This window comes from Equus przewalskii, chromosome 1, assembly GCF_037783145.1.
Source record: "Equus przewalskii isolate Varuska chromosome 1, EquPr2, whole genome shotgun sequence".
NCBI lineage: Eukaryota > Metazoa > Chordata > Mammalia > Perissodactyla > Equidae > Equus > Equus przewalskii.
In genome coordinates, this window is record NC_091831.1 from 56,370,910 (window position 1) to 56,386,334 (window position 15,425).

Consider the following 15,425-nt stretch of genomic DNA (forward strand, 5'->3'; position numbering starts at 1 on the left):
AGACGAATGAAAACTCTGTCATTGACTAAGGAACCCCTGCTCTAAAATTGTTTTTCTTCTTAATTTTTAATTTACTTGTTTGCAAACTAAAAACTAACCATAGACTACACATGACCATCAATAATTCCAACCTAAAGGGACCGGCCCTGTAGCCGAGTGGTTAAGTTCGTGCGCTCCAATTCAGTAGCCCAGGATTTCGCCGGTTCGGATCCCGGGCGCAGACATGGCACCGCTCGTCAGGCCATGTTGAGGTGGCGTCCCACATGGCACAGCCAGAGGCACTTACAATCAGAATATACAGCTATGTACTGGGGGGCTTTGGGGAAAAGAAGAAGGGGAAAAAAAGAGATTGGCAACAGATGTTAACTCAGACGCCAATCCTTGACAGAAAGAAAGAAAGAATAAAAAAATAATTCCAACTTTAAAAAGATATGTTACCTAACATGCCCATTTTCATAGTTAGAACACAATTTATAAATTTATCACTTGATATAACAAAAGAAATCTTATTTACTCAAATAAATAAAAGCCTTTTAAATTTACAATTATTAAAATTAAAGTAGAAATACCTATTCAAATTATTTCCAAAACACAGTTGAATTATAAATTCATCATGAACTTTGGGAAAATTGTTTATTTCACACTATGCGGTTTAGACAAGTAATTTCATGTTTCATTTTAAGTCAAGAGTCAGAAAACATTTCTTGTACACCCAGCACTAATAAAGATCATGGTATATCAATGAAATATTTAAATACAGAGATAGATTTTTTTCATGGATGTCTATAAAGAACATTAACAGGAAAATGCACATAGTACAAGCTACTTTGAATCTAAGAGCCTTAGTTTATTCAAATGTTGAAAGAAATTAATCTTCTGAAATTTTTCTCATTTAAAAAACATCATGAGAATGGGTTCAAGGATGGAGGAATCAATCAGTACTCAGCAATTCACAAACATGACATATAAACATAACATCTTTAAGATTTGAACAAAGACGGCTTGTTAGCCGCACAGGAGACGGTCTTGCTCTCTTTCTCTCTCTCTCCTGTGGAGCAGGGACATTTCATATTTCATAGTTTCTGAATTTCCTCAGGAGTTCTGAGGGAGCATCCCCAGACCAGCGGAAACGAAGGTGCCAGCGGTTCCCATGTGAAAGAGCTTTAGAAGAGAGAAGAGAAGATCTTTAAAACAGAGGTAGGAAAAGAAAACAGCTTGGTGATAAGATTTCACGGCAATAAGTAAAATGTAGGGGTAAGTCTTTGGTATGAATTATTAATATCTTACAGAAACTGATTAACTTAAGCAGACTTTTGAATTCTTATAAACAGGAATTCATTTATATGGATGACAGGACCTCACATGCATAAACGATTAATAATAAGAGGATATTTATAGATGTCCCCAGTAGTGGGAATTTTGACAATTCACCTGCAAAGAAATTGGAAACAACTTTCAAACAGCTGCCAAAAATAAAAGGTCAGTGTTAAGGGATCCCTGGAAACACAAATAATTTATTCCACAATAGCAAGATTTTTTATTCTAATAAACAACTTTGTTGAAAACTAGAGAAAAGTTCATTTTTCCTTCCCTACAGGAGGAAGTATAAATTGGCAAAACTCTTCTGGCAGGCTATTTTGCAATGTTTATCAAACTCATTAAAATGCATAAACCTTTAACGCAATAATTCTATTTCTAGAAATTTGTCTTAAGGAAATAATCATAGATGTGCTTAAGGTTTTAACTATAAAGATGTTTATCATGATACCATTTATAAAAGTTTTTTTTTTTTAATCAAGAAACAATCTAGGGGCCGGCCCCATGGCCAAGTGGTTAAGTTCGTGCGCTCTGCTTCAGCAGCCCAGGGTTTCGCCAGTTCGGATCCTGGGTGTGGACATGGCACCACTCATCAGGCCATGCTGAGGTGGCATCCCACATAGCACAACCAGAGGGACCTACAACTAAAATATACAGCTATGTACTGGGGGACTTTGGGGAGAAGAAAAAAAAGGAAGATTGGCAACAGTTGTTAGCTCAGGTGCCAATCTTTAAAAAAGAAAAAAAAAGAAACAATCTAAATCTTCAGCAGAGATACGTGGTTAAAAGGCTTTGCTATAGTCATTAACAATTTTTTAATATTTGCGGTCATAGAAAATGCTCGTTAACATATTGCTATGACAGGTAGTTGAAAAACAGTTTATACATTCCTAAATTCACTATTTACACGGGCATCTATGTAAAAAATTTTTAAAGTCTACAAGGAATTATCCCTAAATGTTAACAGTTATCCCTGTATAGTTGGAATAGATGCGATTTTCATTTTTTATACTCTTTTTTTTGTTTATCTTATTTTCTTATTTTTCTGCAATGGACAAGTATGCCTTGTGTCATTTTTTTATGTTTATAATATTGCTAATGAAAAAGCAGGTTACAGAATAATATATAAAATATGCTTCCATTGATATTTAGAAATATTATCGAAATACTGTCTAGTCAGGATAAATATACACAGAATAGTTGACAGTGGTTATCTCAGGAAAACAGGATCTGTTTGCACTTTTCTGGAATTATCAGAGAAAACAAACCTAAAAGAATTTCCATTTGGGGAAAAATCAAAAAGGAAATTATTTCTGACTACCTGATCTTTTTAGTTTTAGGTATACTGACATATATAAAAATATACCAAACGATCAATAATAGATATGTCTCTAGGTGGTAAGATTACTAGTTGTTGTATTTTCTTCCTTTTGCTTGGCCATATTTTCTCACATCTCTGCAGTAAATGTATGTTATTTTATAGTTTGAAAAAGGTATATTCTAGTTCGAAATAGGTCCCCAGACAAGAATTTGAATGCAAGTGGCTAATACGGGTCGTGATTCCAGGAGGCCCTGGTAGGGAGGTGAGGCAGGGAACCAAGTCTATAAAAGGTACATTATCAGGCAAGTTACCACCCTCGGCAGCTGGGGCTTCATCGCTCTGGAGACCCCTGGGAGACACTATAAAAACCCCTCAGAGTTATCCTCCTTCAGGGGTAGAGGAGCCTCCCGCTCCCATTCATTGTTGTCTGATGGCTACACCCAAAGACTGTTTACTCCTTGGCAGTTACCACCTGCTCCCTTGCTGCCAAGCAGGCTCCACTGCCAGAGGAAGCGGTCTGGTAGAAGCCATAGGGTTGGCAACGCCTGGGAAGGTGGATGCCCACAGGATATGGCAGCACACAAACAGCATATGCTACATTTGAAATTTTTTTTTCACCTCAGGATGTTACACAAACTATTTGGTTCTAGAATTGTATTTATCAGGCGGCATATTTATTGCATATTTAAATGGAAAGAAAGTACAAGTGAGATTGTCTCGCATGCTGGTTTTCAGACGCCGTGCTCCCTATTTTACTGGTCGCGATGAAGAGTTAGAATATGACAGAGAGGGGCTGGCCCCGTGGCCGAGTGGTTAAGTTCGCGCACTCCGCTGCAGGCGGCCCAGGGTTTCGCTGGTTCGAATCCTGGGCGCGGACATGGCACTGCTCATCAAACCACGCTGAGGCAGCGTCCCACATGCCACAACTAGAAGGACCCACAACGAAGAATATACAACTATGTACTGGGGGGCTTTGGGGAGAAAAAGGAAAAAAATAAAATCTAAAAAAGAAAAAGAATATGCTGGGGACTATTTGATGGCTATCATCACAGAAGAGGCATCAAAAGGCAAACTCCAAAGTAAATACCACGCACTACTTGAGGAAATTAGCAAATATGCTGAAAAGTTCTGTGAGAAGCCACTCGGGGCTTGGTAAAGCTGACATGAATAATATTTCTTAAATGTTGATGTTATAAAAATTTACACTTCAGTAAAGTGAAATTATAAATAATCATGCAACTACACTTTGGTATATCAAACCCCAACATTAAGGCACTACTTAGAACACCCAAAAATCTCTTAAACAACATTTAGAAAATACTGGTAAATGCAGCCTTTGGCAAAATTTCATAATTCTTATTCTCCAACCACTTCTCAGAATGATGATCTTTCCTCTTCTCACCCCCTTTACTTCGTTCCTCAAGCACAGGAAGAGAATATCCTTCACAATGAGGGCATCAAAACCGGCATCACAATTTATTCTGAGTAAATCATTTTATATCTACACTGTGGAATATTTATCAGCTGGTAAAAAGAATGAGTTAATTCTAAATGTAAAGGTCTAAGGAGAAATCCCATAATAGTAAAGGCTAACACTAAAAAAACACTTGCCTTGTACCTGGTCTAAATATCTTACATATATTAAGTCATTTACTCCTCAACAAAACCTTACAAGGTAGACACTGATGTTTTGACCATTATATATAGGTAAGAAAACTCAGATACAGACAGGTTAACTCACTTGCCTAAGGTCACACAACTCATCAGTAGAAAGGCTGGGATCTGGTTCCAGAGTCTCCGCTCTTAGCCACTGTGTAACACAGAGGAACGTGCGCAGTCTAATGCTGTTCTTTATTTTTAAACCCCTCATAAGTGAACATCTCCTTACACATGTTTGTATGAGCATAGAGAACAGTGTGGAAGGAGACACACCTGGGCATCCGCACTGGTTACTTCAGGAAGTAGAAGCAGAGAAGGATGGGAGACTGGGGTAGACACTAAGTTATTGTCTATATAGGATTCTTTGATTTTTTAATGACAAGTGCACATTACTTTGGGGTTTTTTGATATCTAAATAACTGTTTTGTTAAAGACAGAGAAAATTTCATGGAATCTTATGAGAGGGATGCTAATGGGGCCTTGGTGTCATGCCTGAGTTTCTGAAGTGTCCAACTCCCCGAGTTCTGGTGAACTCAAACTACATCTGAATCCAAAACACAAAGTCACGGGGGTGCAGAGGGGAGGCCCAGGGGTTCAGGAACCACACATCTGAACATTCCAGGGCTGAAGGGAGAAATATTTGGATATTTGCCTGTGTGTGCACGTGGGTGGGTGTTTGTATGTGTGTGTTTGCTTAAAACTCTGTTTTTCTGAAATTCAGACTTCTGCTTTGATCAGTTTGTTATATTATAACTATTTCCAGTTACAAGGCTGATGCAATCAGCATGCAGACTCTACAGGAGTCTCTTGGGTAACCACCAGCGACCCCTGAATCAAAGTCTAAGGATCTTTATTCCCAGACAGTAGTAAGCATATACAATTTCTCCCTAAAGAGAAATTTGAAGTGACTATTTCTAGAAAATCTATCATTCTCCACAAACTGTCTAATTATCTTCTTTGTTTAAATAAGTGTTCAAGGATGTTCAGGAACCTTCTGCTCGAAAACTGAACTCTAAGGACCAGCCCAGCAGCATAGTAGTAAAGTTCACATACTCTGCTTTGGCGGCCCAAGGTTCACAGGTTCAGATCTCAGGCGTGGACCTAGCACCGCTTGTCGAGCCACGCTGTGGCAGCATCCCACATAAAATAGAGGAGGATTGGCACAGATGTTATCTCAGGGCCAATCTTCCTCACACACACCCCAAAAAAGCTAAATTCTAATGAAGTGTTGTATCACAACCCCGAGCATCAGATAAGAATTTGGAGGGCAGCTGCAGTGTGTGCATACAATACACCTACACAAGATAAACACAGTGGTATGGCCAGATAGATGAAGAAATGATAACACATCTAACATTTATCTGACACACACCCAGGACCTGCTATAGGTGAATCACTGTGCTAAGCATTTTGCATGGATCTCCTCATTTAATCCTCATGATAACTTTATGAGAAGGTACCATTATGATCTCTGTTTTATAGATGAGAAAACTGAGGTCTGGAGAAGTTGAGCAACTTTTACCAAGTACTCCAGATAACAGGGAGCAGAGGTAGGATGTGAACCTAGGGAGTGTAGTTTGGGAGCCAGCAGCTTACCCTCTATCACACCCTGCTTCACCGGCTCTATACGTGGTGCAGAACATCCACAGAGCTCCTTACAGATACGGGATCTTCTCAGGACAGTGCAGTGCCCTAGAAACAGACTCTGAGGCCAAACTGCCTTAGTACAGACAGCTTGCCTGCCACATACAAGCTGTACAGCCTTCAGAAAATTACTCAACCTCCCTGGGCTTCAGTTTACTCATCTGTAAAATGAGAACAATATTGGTACTAACCTCACAAACTTCTAGTGCGATTAAAGAAACTAATATATGTAAAACTAAAGTCAAACAACACAATAGATGTAAAGTAATATATGCGAGGAACATTCCTGCACATAGTAAACACCTAATAAATGTTAGCTAGTGTTATTTCAGTCAAGTCAAGGATACTCCCAGAGATGTCTCAAATTTTCCTTTGCAAGGAATGCATTGAAGAATATATCTTCTAGTTTCTGTGTCAATGCTAAGTAAGTATCTTTTAAGGTGGTGAACCAAACCTTAAATTTGGCACTACTGTGCAGTTGGGAAATATTGAAAATAAATGCAATATAAAGCAAACCCTTTAATTTCAGACCTTCTCCATTTTGCAAAGCCACATGACATGACTTACTTGGAGACTCTGGATTTTGTGGGGAGAATGACTTCTCCAGAGACTCAGATTCTTTCTGCTCCATTTTCTCTGTGGTTGAATCCAGCTCCTCTTTCTTCGTTTCTCCTTGCTCGTTCCCCTCCTCATTTTCAGTCTTGCTGGTACGAGTCTGGTCAGATTCTTCCAGCATCAGATCCTTTTTACTTCTGACAGCCCAGTGCATTGACTACATTAATGTAAGCAGACGTATAATATCAAATCAATATTATGTAGTTTTCTATATTTAACGTTCAATATGTGGTAACACCTGAGCTACTATTATAGTGCTGATTAACAGAATGTTAGACTTGACTATTAACTAGATATTAATCAATTAATCTAGATATTAATTAATTAATGCTCTCTGATTTGGAAGACTAGTGATATAAGGAAAAATCCATATCACGGTACAGAGCCAAGAGACCAACATCAGAGAGGTTCAAAGAATGAGACATTTCCTCAGAAAGTTAAACACAGAATTACCATATGACCCAGCAAGACCATTCCTGGCGTATACCCAAAAAAACTGAAAACAGGTGTTCAAAGAAAAACTGATACACAAATGTTCATAGCAGCACTGCTCACAAAAGCCAAAAGATGGAAACAAGCCAAATGTACATTAACTCATGAATGGATAAACAAAAATGTGATATATCCATACAGTGAAATATATTGGACATAAAAAAGGAATGAAGTACTACAACATGGATAGATCTTGAAAACATTATGCTAAATATGACAAGCCAGACACAAAAAGCCACTTATTCTATGATTCTACTTATATGAAATATCAAGAATAGACAAATCCATACAGATAGAAAGTAGATTAGTGGTTACCAGGAGCTGGGGGAGAGGGGAATAGGGAGTGATTGCTAACGTGTACAGGGTTTCCTTTTAGGGTGATGAAAAAGTTCTGGAACTAGATAGTGATGATTGGTGGAAAACATTGTGAATGTACTTAATGCCACTGAATTGTTGACTTTAAAATGGTTAAAATAGTGAGTTTTATGTTATGTGTATTATACCACCAAAAAACAAACAACAAACAGTGAGGCTATGTGCACTGAGCCATGCCAGAAATTAACCGTACTACTACTGTGACCACTATCCCCACAACTACTGCCGTGACCTCCCATCTGACCGTGACCAATGCAGGGCTGGCAAACATTAGAATTCTGGATTATACATCTTCTCTCTAAGAAAACTTATGGCACAAAGCAGCAATTAAATCAATATTTACTATGAAATATTTGACATAACTTTAAGTAGATTCACTTTAGGTGAACTTTTTCAAGTTCAGTTTTCTTCAAATAATAAGAACTTGCTAAATATATTTCCATTTTTCAAAGGATATTATGAATATGTATGGGTACACTATACGAAAGATTTCTAGAAGGAAACACAAGAAATTGCAATAGTGGCTTTCTGAGAGAGGGGAGTAGAACTGGAGTCTGAAATAAGGATGTATTCCCTTTTTATTACATATCCTATTTCATTACTTAGACTTTTTTAACAAAAGTATGATAGTTTTATTATATTTTTAACTTACAATTTTTAAAAACCAGGGACCATAAATTAACAGTGTTGGGTATTGCCCATTGACTTCCGGTATAACTTAAATTTTTAGGCAAACACAAGGTCCAAAACCCTTGAAAACTCTCCCCAGAAACCAGATATCCCAGAATTGTGTCCAGTATGCTTGGTGGCAGTCCTTTGCCCAGTGACTTAATTGTGTAATTTTGCCAGCATAACTCTTGCTGCTTATGGTTGGGTTGAGAGTGAGGGGAAGATCAAAAATGGATCTTCAGAATGGAAGAGTTTGTTACATCGGGAACTGAGGGACAAAGATAAGAGACAGAGTTACTTTCCCCATACGTCCTTCTGTACCTTTTTCATTTTGTGTCCTGCATACGTATTTCCTATTAAAATGTTTAAAATTGGATGGATGGTGGATGAATGGAAGGAGCAATAGATGAATACAGAGCGAGAAAGAGATTGAGAGTTTGCCGTGTCAAGAACATTTCAAGTAGAATAATTAGCAGTGCATCAACCAAAATAATAAACGTAAGCGTCTCCTGAAACCTCCTCTGAATATTATGGGATGCTATTCCTGAGCACTACTGAACAGTTGCACACCATTTCTGTTACTCAAAAACCCAAGGAAAACCCATAAGCCACGTATTTCGGGAAGTGTAAAACCCCAGACAAATTATTTTCCTGACATCCAGGATATTGTTTTCCTGTGCTGCAAAAAATAAAGAAAAAGCAAAGCAAAGAAACCAACCCAAACCAACACACTGATTTTCTGAAATCCAAGGTTTACCGAATAAGCTCAGAGGCGGCAACATTTAAAAACTGTGCCATGGACCAGGGAAGGGGCCACAGCCTCTGGTACACAGGTCCCATGATGCAAGGGTCATGTCACTTTTCATCTTCAGTGCACTTCTTTCCGGGAAAATCTCAACTATCTTATAATACTGGGGTTGTCAACTTCTGCCTATCACTTTATTTACCAGTTTAAACAAAGTAACGCTGGGAAGTGGCAAAATATTACATGTGTACATGGACAAGTTGGCTCACCCAAGCAATGGTGGGGGCTAGGTGGGGGGTGTTCATCAGCATCTTAAAGAGCTTAGACAGATACCACAATTTCTTATCGCCTGTCTCAGGAGCACTAACACTGACCTCACAGGCAGGAGCAAGGAGAAGTACCTCACCAAGAAAAAAGGGAAAGTGCAAAGGGGTAAAATGCCTTCTTGGAAACTTTTAAGTGTAAATGTTAATGGCACATTACATTAGTGTTAATAAATACATAAATAAATTACATTAGTGTTATAAAATAAATTGTGGATAAAAATAAATTACATTAGTGTTAATAAATAATAGCCAAAATGGTCATAAATAGCATGATCTCACTATGTTAAAAGTTAGGTAGATATAGTCAAATGTAGATATATAAATGTATATGTCAATACATATACATAAAATATAGAGGGCAACACAGCTTGAACACACCCTAAAACCATAAGGATATTCAAGCCCTCTGGCCTAATCCAACCAGAGAACTCCCTTCTTCCCACCTTCAACCTATCTCCCCATCTGCAAAGAAGTATCAGCCTGAATCCCCTTCTCAAAATATAATCAGCCCAATCACCGTGAGATCCAGGACCACCCTGTAAAGCAGTTGCTGCCACCATTCAACATAATTGGCTCTCACACTAACAAATGAAAGGGTGAAAAAAATGGAAGAAAATGCACCAAAATGTTAATGTGGCTATCTTCGCATGACAGGATCATAAAATTATTTTTTCCTTTTCTTATCTTTTTCTTTTTTGGTGTTTTCTAAATTTTCTATGACAAGATTATATATATGTACAATTAGAAAACTTAGATTTTAAAAACTAGATGCAGTCATGATTGTCAAAATATATAAGGGGGGAGTTTCTGGGTGCTAGTAATGTGTTTGTTCAGGGCAGAGACGGGGGTTACAGGGTATATAGTTTATAACCATTTGCTAGATGAAGGTGTTAAGCATTTTTCCATTGTTTTTATTTCAAACTGCAACTGTTAACTTTAAAAATGTGCAATGGCCTCAGCTGGTGTAAAAAATAATCTGGTTTTGGTTTGGTTGGTTTGGGTCTGTGGTTGTTATTGTTGTCATTTGGTTTGTTTGGTTTCTTGGGTTTTCTGCATAAGCACAGGATAGAACAGGCTGGCCAGTGGCCTTCTCTGTGGAGGGAAAAGGATACTGAGAAGGTTAGTAAAAACCAGAGTGTAAGAAATTCAAGAATTCAGGGCCAATGGAGCTGAAAATGTGAGCTCAGATCAGCTGTCTGATAAAGAAATGGCAAGCCACAGGATATACTGGAGTATATGAGGAAGACATTTGGTGTAAAGCTAATTTGCACTAACCTTGCTTTTTCCCCCAAAAGGGCCTGACATGGCCATTGAGCATGCATTGTATATCTGCTTTAAGAATTTGCTGTGTCCCAAAGACAAGAACAAATGCCCTTAAGATAAAGGTGCAACTTCCCCCACACTGGCATTTCCTTAAGGATGAGCATCTCTCCCTAGCCTAGGAATTGATTGCTGCGCCCACCCTGTGACCACCCAGCTCCCCACTGAGTCCATCAATCCCTGTGCTGACAGGGCGATCTTGTGACTATTGTAAAAGGGACATTTCAATCATATGTGATACATGCTCTTTGATGGTGTACAACCACTCTGTACACCCCCACTTCTTTGGAGTGCCCCATCCCTTTGTGGAAGGACTCTCCCAGGCTACATGGTCCTCAAACCCGGCTCATAATAAACTCACCCCAACTTTGATTTATAGATTGGTTATGGATTATTTGTGTCAACGTATCACAGGTCAGCTAGGTGGCCTGTACACAATGGATCAACTCTGTGCCTCAGTACTTCTTTCTTGGAGTAGAAGTGCCTACAGTCTGCCTTAGATGGGTGGTGAGGATTCATGACTCACCTACAGTAAATACTTTGAAAGCCGTCAGTGAAAAGATATTCTGAGACAGTAATCTTGCTGATCCATGCCCTTTATAAGTAACTCAGAATAAACTATTTTACTATCAGCCCTCCCCGTATCTACAGATCCCTATCAAAGAAACACACAGGGGAAAATCCTGTAATCTTCTATACAGGCACTTCTCATGCTTTGTAGTGCAATCAAAGGACCAACATAAGAGTGATGCTCAGCAGCCTTGTTTGCTGGGACTCAGTTAGAGCACTCATTTCTGGTTCCCAGAGCGTATTTCTCAGCTCCACTTGGGTATTAGTTAGGAAGAAAAACATTTAACATCAAGTAAACTGTTGTGGAGTAACTCAATACAATAGAATGAGTATCAATAAAATATCAACTGGTAACAGTGTAGAGACTAAGAGGGAGGGAGAGTCTATGCTGCAAAATAAAAAAACTGCAGAAGACAGAAAATCACTGTGTGCATGGAGTAAACTAACATTAAACAGACACAGAGCCTGGGTGCAAAGGCCACTGTCCTTACAGTCTGTGAAATCATTATGTCGTTATTCTGCCTTCTGAATTAACTTGTTTACCGGCTTTCCTTAATGGGTTGGGTTTTTTTCTCTAGGAAGTCATGTTCTTAAACTCTGGACCTTGGTCAACACTGAAATATAAAAAAATTCTGTCTACATGGCAGTAAACATTGAGACAAATAGAAAGAAAAAGTCAATTGACTCAGACAAGCCGTGGATCAACTGAATAACTGTTCAAAATTGACTGGTTATTTTTAGCCTGGATCACCATGAGTGAATATTTTACCTGCCTGGGTGATTTCTGACCTGCTTTCTGATAACATCCAATTAGGACATACTGCCTTCTGAACGAGACCAGAAAGTATTGCATTGCACACAGTTTTCCATCTGGCTGGGGAAACTGGCTATAAAGGCTAGTAGGAAGTTTCCCTGGTAGTCTATAGCCAATTGGACTCACCCCAAAGACACCTCACCCCGCCCGGGAACCCAGAAACAATCGGTAGACAAAAAGGTCCACGAGATGGTGACTGGCAGGCCAACCAGCCCCTCCCCACCTAAGCAATCAATTTGTCAAACAATTAACTCACAAAAAAATATGTTTTTATTACCTCTTTATAAAATTTATAGCAATTGATAGGACATGGGCATTTTTAACAGCTTACGAGAATTTTTTTCAGCAGTTTATTCTGACTGTGGCTTTGCCCCGACCATTTTCCCACAGCCATTCTGCCACATATTTTGGAGCTAGAAGGAGAGCCATTCACACCCTGGGTCTCTGGGGGTAAAACCACTTGGCATGACATGGATGAACTTCCCTAAGATTCTTCGAGCTAGAAAGGTGTCTGTTTTCAAGTTATCCCAAGACACCAAAGGCATGCCTTCACCCAAAATCCTTTTTTTAAACCAACATCACATATCCAAGCTTAAATTTCCAACATATTCATTGACCTGGATGAATTCTTAAAATATTTTTACAAATTAAACTACCAAGAAGAACTTCTAAAAAGGAAAAGAAAAATAGCTAGTGAAGTGATAGGGACTTTGGTGTGAGAAAAAAAATACCAGCTACAGTTTCATCATTCTTGGACGGTAGAAACCTGTCACCCCTGAAGCTGTGGCTCATGTGAAGAGTTCTCCCCAAGGAGATTCCCGCAATGTGAAGCTGTGTGTGATGCTGCAAAAGTGCACTGTGATTTGTCCTGCCTTGAAGGTACTGGCACTAATTCTGCTCTCAACCAATGCTTTTCCTTCCAGAGGGATTATATTGCTTAAATAAAAAGCAGAAACATAGGGTTGATGATGTGAAAGGTAGGGATTTTATGAGATTTAACAATCTATAAATGTGTAGGGCAAGTGAACATGCAGATGTGTTTTAGATAGATGTCACCTAAAATTCAAACCCTAAGTTATAACCGTTTAATGGTCAAAATGGCATATGTAATATACCTAACCCAAACACCCCAGTGGTGATGTTTGTCTACAAAAGGATAGACAATGATCTATCAGGTGATGTGCAATACTAAGCATGACAGCTGTTATTAATTTCCCTAGGGGAGGGAATGTGAAAGGATGGACAAATGAAATGCACACACAGGAAGCAGCAACTAAAATGGTACAGAGAGGGGCCAGCCCCGTGGCCAAATGGTTAAGTTTGTGGACTCCACTTCGGTGACCCAGGGTTTCACAAGTTCAGATCCTGGGCACAGACCTAGCACCACTCATCAAGCCATACTGAGGTGGCGTCCCACATAGCACAACCAGAAGGACCTACAACAAGAATACACAACTATCTATGGTGGGGGGAGAAGAAAAAAATAAAAAATGAAATGTTACAGAGAGAGATGAGGCTTTCACATGCAGAAGTCACTGTGAGGATCAGAACAGAAAGTGATGAAAGGAAATTCATAGAAAGTCTATTGAACGAGGGACAAAACATGTGAAACTTGGTGTAGGGGTTTCAAGTCCACTGAGGAAGAGAAACAAAAGCAAGTCAGAAACACGAGGTTCAGCCCAAACAAAGACTGTGCAAGAAAAAATATCACTGCTGATTTACAGCAGAAAGATATGTATCTCATCATTTTTGTGCCACTAATAAAAATAAAATCTGAAACCAAATGATAGCCCGCATACTATTTCAATTTTGCTGACAAAAGATACAGCCAGTAAGATCTAAAATGTAATTATTGCAAGACCTCAAACAGTTCACAGTTAAGCGAAATTCAAAGCAGAAATGATGTGTTTGGAGACAGGAAATTAGTATTTAGTAGAAATATGTCAGCAATGTAAATTAGAGCAGGGATTTGGAGAGGGGTTTTTGAAAAATCCACAGCTAACTTGATATTAGCAGTTAAAATTAAGTAACAGAGTTCAGTGGATCATCAAGAAAAATGAACTATAAATCAAAAAGCATTAGAGTAACAAGGGTCACTAATTCAGTTGCAGTTATACGATGTCACACTCAGGAGAATGGAAATACGGTTCTGCAGGAGTGGGAGGACCGTGTTTATTTAGTCACTGTCAACAAAAACTTGGATATACACGATGCAAAAGAAAAAAATCTTATTTTTGAGTATTGAAGTTGTCACTAGTTTTTAAAGATTCTCTCTAGTTATTGTGTGCATATATTCCATAATCATGTGGTTAGTCCTTCACAACTGATTAAGCCACCTTAAACAAATCATATGAATACACGTCGTCCCAAAATGAGACGAAGAAAGCAGTTTCCATTTTATGTAGAGTGGCTTTAACCATATATTTTGAGAGTTTTGCATTGTTCTTCCCCATTACTTCAAAGACCCTCCCTCACTATTGCAGGTCTTTTACCAGTGAAAAGGCAGTTTGCTCTAGTCTTCTTAAAATAAAAACCATTAAGAAGGAAATCTAAATGTAACTCTGAAGGGCTGTAATTTGAGAGATGTGAATCACTTTATAGACTAATTCTAACAAGAGTCCCTGGAGATTTGCCTATAGGGTAACTTCTGTATCCTAAGTCACATGTCATAGAACAGTGTCTCTGCAGAAAAAAGCTAGATAATAAATCATGCCTAAGAATGTAGAAACCCTTAAAATTACATTTTCTCTATAATATATAACCGTCAATGTAAGAACAAAATAAATATAATAACAGTATTTATAGTGATTATTTTGATAGTTTTTTTAATGGCATGAGGAAAGATAACAATGGTTTTTAAAGTCTCTCTGCATCTATCCAACAATTCTTTCACCAGAATTTATAACAGGAATAATTTACAAATAATGTGCAACTTTCTTTTATTAATCAGACCTTGTTTTTTATGGAATTTATAAGCCTCGAGGAGAGAACAGACTGTAATGAACTAAAATGATGGAGGAGATGAATTTGCAATGGTTCAAAATTCAGCAGTATTAATGAGCAACTTGAGAAGCACGGTTATCAGAACTTATAAAACAGTAAGTGACAATGGAGAGGGAGTGTATTTACTGAATCAAACAGCCAAAGAGACTGATAAATGTAGTCATAGGCTCTTCTGGTGTTGATCCATTAAATTTCCCCTCACAGGATTTTGTGGACACTGAATTATACCCAGATTCTGCCAGCTTTTTGGTCTTCTCCCTCCGATTGACTACTGACTCTTTAAGCTATTACATGAGTCTAATCCATGGGCAGCCCGAGCTTCATAAATTCACTTCATCCCAGAGAGAAACCTACCGTTTTTACCGAGTCACTCAAAGCTTCCCACTGCTGGAATGGCATCGACATCTGGCTCCTTCGCCAGTGGTCATAGCGGGCTCGACTCTCTTCATTAGTCAGAATCTCCTTTGCCTTCTGCAGTTTCTGAAAAGTCTCCACTGGAAAATAAATCAAAAGATGAGCACTTCCCTCTTAGAGGGGTTGTTTTAAACAATCAAA

The 15,425-nt window shown here is 38.6% G+C and overlaps 1 protein-coding gene across 1 annotated transcript in view; it reads right to left on the bottom strand.

Moving 5' to 3' along the window:
• Nucleotides 1–616: 616 nt before the first annotated feature.
• The window catches only part of DNAJC12 (DnaJ heat shock protein family (Hsp40) member C12), a 34,614-nt gene continuing 19,805 nt past the window's right edge, over nucleotides 617–15,425 (bottom strand). Inside the window, exons 3-5 of the mRNA XM_008537145.2 lie at nucleotides 15,225–15,364; nucleotides 6,509–6,713; nucleotides 617–1,161 (exon numbers count right to left, since the gene is read on the bottom strand). Coding sequence (XP_008535367.2) covers nucleotides 1,067–1,161; nucleotides 6,509–6,713; nucleotides 15,225–15,364 — 440 coding nt within the window. The 3' untranslated portion in view covers nucleotides 617–1,066. The remainder of the gene's footprint in view (nucleotides 1,162–6,508; nucleotides 6,714–15,224; nucleotides 15,365–15,425) is intronic.